The following is a 4,302-nucleotide window of genomic DNA, read 5'->3' as shown; positions in this document are numbered from 1 at the left end:
CTCATTCCCCTTGATGTATTCTAGATCATTTCTCTTGTCAAATGTTTGTATAGTGGATCAACATCAATAACACTATCATTAAAAAAAATCTCACAATACTGTGTTTTTTTGTTTTAAAGGATTTGGATTTACCGTTATAATAACAGTTTTGTACTCTTGTCACATTGAATTAATACGGATTTTTCCACAGAGGAATAAATCTCTCGACATACGGCAGCCAAAACGTGCAATAAAGTACTAATCAATAAAATATTAAAACGGCTAATAAATTAATAATAATACATGCATCCAAATGTATCTCAGGATAACGAGATCAAGGATGCGTTTAGATGTTAAAGTGAGTTGAGTTGAGATGATAAAATATTGTTAGAATATTATTTTTTATATTATTATCATTTTAGAATTTAAAAAAATTAAATTATTTATTATATTTTGTGTTAGAATTTAAAAAAATTATAATAATAAGTTGAGATGAATTAAAATGAATTAAAAATTCAAACTAAGCCTCAAATCTCAACATTAAAAATTTTCAGTTATGGCACTAAATCCAAAATTAATACCATACGTTTCTAAAGAAAGCTAACGGCAACAAATAACAGAGGTAGCCGACGTAAATATAAAACAGTTTGGAAAAGTTTTTCCGTGCATCTAAATGCACTGAACGTATACTTAATACCAAAAAATTAATGACATTCGGCTTTATTCCAAAAAGTTTAAAGAAAAGAAAACTGGAGAGAGACGTTCGAGTCAAAATCTTCTGAAACCTAATTTCTAAAATCTTGACCCACACTAAATTTTATATTTAAACAGAAATTTTCTTTTCATAAAAAATAAAATCACTTTATTCCAATATGAAAAAATGGACGACTATTTTTTATTCCATATCTAAGAAAGATATATATATATATATATATATATATATATTTTAAAGGAGAAACTAATTTATTAAACATGTAACAATATATCACACAAAGCTGCCTCTCCCAGTGCTACATTCAAGACCTCAGGAGGGCCATCCTTGAGCCAAGTCTTTTCATAGCTATCTGTAATTGCTAATTTGGCTACTTATGAGCAACTCTGTTTACTGTTCTTTGAACAAACCTCAGACTCCAAGCTTGATTCCTTCTTATTAACAGTTGCATATCCTCTATCATTTGGCCAATCCACGAGTTGTCTTCACCTTTAGAGTTTACTGCATCCATTATTGCCTTAGCATCTCCTTCAAAACAAACTTGGTTGAAGCCAAGCTCTGTGCAAAGATCCATAGCTCTAAGAAGAGCAACACTTTCAGCTTGGGCAGCTGAGGAGATATGATCCTTTGGGCCTGTCACCATTGCTTGTACCCTACCGATTGAGTCTCTGATGATGACACCCAAACCCATCCTTCCCTCTTCTTTTTGAAAGGTTGCATCAAAGTTCACTTTGACATAAGGCCAAGCAAGCGACTTCCACTTCATGTCAGAACCTCTCTCAATAGAGTCTGCTGCACTCTCTGAATTGATCTTATTGGTTTCCTTAAATAGAGATAGTTCGGCCTAAACTTGCCTCGCCAGAATACCAAGATGCATAAACTGGTTTTTAAAAATGAGAGCATTTCTCCTCTTCCATAGCTGATACCATGTGGTTGAGGCCATCTCCAACCTCTCTTTACTCGGCTTGTTCCTCATCTCAATCCACAACAGCTTAAAGTCAGTATAATATCTCTTCCATTTGCAGAAAAAACTAGATCCATCTCCCCAAATGTATGTTGTAGCAGGGCAGTCCCACATCACATGCACCAGTGTTTCCACTTCACAGGTGCAAATTGGACATAAGTTGTTCTCAATAATGTTCTTCCTGAAAAGGTTATCTTTTGTAGGAAGAATATTATTAAGACACTTCCATAAAAATAGTTTGACCTTACACGATACCTCTAGTTTCCACACCTGACTCCACATCTCTTGATTCTCTCCTCAGGTTGAGCCTTCGCCTTCATTTCTTTTCAAAATTATAGATTCCAAAAAATAAGCACTTTTGACAGAGAATGTGCCTTTTTTTTATCCCACCCATATCAGTTTATCATTGTTCCCTCAGCTACTCAATGGAATGGAACAAATAACTTTTGCTTCCTCATCATTGAATACTACTTCCACCAAGTAAGATTTCCATGTACAGCTGCTCTCATCGATCAAAACATCCACATTGGCCTCGGGATCCAATGTGTTCAAGGGGGTCTGAATTTGAAAAGTCATAGGGGCAAGTATCCATTTATCCCTCCAAATTTTTATACTTTTTCCATTTCCAACCTACCATACTACCCCCTCTTTAATCAGTTCCAAGCTAGACCACATGCTTCTCCATATAAAAGAAGGAGCACCATGCAATTTAGCCTCCAAGAGGTCACACTTCTGAAAATATTTCTGGTTAAAAACTAGAGAGACCATTGAGGTAGGTTCTTTTATCATTCTCCATAATTGCTTGGCTAGAAGAGCTTTGTTAAAGCTGCTAAGGTCTCGAAATCCTAGGCCCCCTTGACTTTTGACCTCTCCCAATGACCTCCATGATTTCCAGTAGATGTATTTTCCTTCACTTTTATTACACCACCAAAATCTAGCCCAAAGGCCTTCTATTTCTTTGAGTAGCTTACCCGACAATTTAAAAACGCTCATGGAGTAGGCTGGAATAGAATGCAAAACACTTTTTATGAGGATCTCTTTCCCAGCTAAAGATAAGAACTTTGTTTTCCAGCTATTGATCCTTTTCCAAATCTTTTCCTTCAAGTCTCTGAAAGTATTGTATTTAGATCTCCCCACCACAGTTGGGAGACCTAGGTAACAGTTGTAGTCATTGCATCTCGACCCATTTACCTATTGTAGAATGAAGTCCTTGGCTTCCACCCTGGTATTTGAGCTGAAGAATACACTCGTTTTTTCTTTGTTTAGAGTTTGGCCTGAAGCTTCCTCATATAAAATCAGTAGATCATGGATGTAGTACCATTCAACTAGCCTTGCTCTACAAAAAATTACACAATCGTCGGCAAAGAGAAGGTGGTTAATCCTCAAACCACCCCTTACAACTGCAACCCCCTTAATGAGGCCTTCAGATTCTGCCTTATACAGTAACGAGCTGAGGCCTTCAACACAAAATAAGAACAAGTAAGGTGATAAGGGGTCCCCTTGTCGAAGGCCTCTAGTTGGGAATATAGTTTCACCCGGTTCCCCATTGATGATGACAGCATAAGAAACTATTTTGACACACACCATCACTAAATCAGTCTATTCTGTCCAAATCCAAGTTTGAGCATCATTGCCTCAAGAAAGAGCCACTCTACTCGGTCATAGGCTTTTGACATATCTAACTGGATAGCCATGGAGCCCTCACTGCCCTTCTGTCTAGCATGCATGGTATGGAGAAGTTGGTAAGCCACCATAAAATTGTCTGTAATTAGCCTATTTTGGATGAAAGCACTTTGGTTCCATGAAATTACCTCATCCAAGACTCCTTTCATTCTATTTGCCAGAACTTTCGAGATCAATTTATAGGCTACATTACAAAGGGAAATAGGTCTATAGTCATTCATAGAGTTGGGGCAGTTTACCTTGGGAATTAACACTAGCAAGGTGTGATTCAGGTCCTATGACATCTTCCCTGTTTTTAGAAATTCTAGCACTGCCTGGGTCACCTTAACTCCCACCATCTTCTAGTATTCTTGGTAGAAGCCTGCACTAAAGCCTTCGGGCCCAAGAGATTTGAAGGGGGACATTTGCATGAGAGCCTCTTCACCTCTTTTTTTGTAAAAGCCTTCTCCAAATGAAGTTTCATCTCAATTGAAACCCTTGTATTCACTCCCTCTGTGCATTGAGCCACACGGAGTGAATCTAGTTGTGATGACTGGAAAATTGAAGAGAAAAAACTAGTAAAACCATTTGCAATCTCAGAATCCCCTGTTAAAACTGTCCTCTGCAGATCTGTGACTCTTTTGATCAAATTCTTTTTCCTTCTCTGGTTTACAAATGCATGATAAAATCTTGTATTCCCGTCCCCACCCACCAGCCAATGTTTCTTTGCCCTCTGTCTCCACCAAGTATCTTCTTGGTCTAAGAGGAAATCGAGATCTTTTTGTAACCTTTTTTGTAGATTCATGCTACCTGCTCCTCCCTCATTCTGCAACTTGCCTAACAAAGCAGTCTTATCCCTTATAGCCTTAGTCTTGTCCCTTGCTAGGTTTTTACTCCACTGATTTAGTCCCCTTTTTGTTGCTTCCAATTTTCACAACATGTTATCCAGGTGGTTAACCACCCCCTTGCCCCCCACTGCTTCCTT

General features: G+C 37.7%; 1 protein-coding gene across 1 annotated transcript; it reads right to left on the bottom strand.

Moving 5' to 3' along the window:
* Positions 1 to 1,061: 1,061 nt before the first annotated feature.
* Positions 1,062 to 1,457, bottom strand: LOC121247328. The gene has a single exon (XM_041145696.1). It carries the CDS (start codon positions 1,455 to 1,457, stop codon positions 1,062 to 1,064), a length of 396 nt encoding a protein of 131 aa, XP_041001630.1.
* Positions 1,458 to 4,302: the final 2,845 nt, after the last annotated feature.

The sequence above is a fragment of the Juglans microcarpa x Juglans regia genome, chromosome 1S, assembly GCF_004785595.1.
Source record: "Juglans microcarpa x Juglans regia isolate MS1-56 chromosome 1S, Jm3101_v1.0, whole genome shotgun sequence".
NCBI lineage: Eukaryota > Viridiplantae > Streptophyta > Magnoliopsida > Fagales > Juglandaceae > Juglans > Juglans microcarpa x Juglans regia.
Note: the sequence above shows the minus strand (reverse complement) of the source record. Positions and strands in the feature narration are given on the sequence as shown.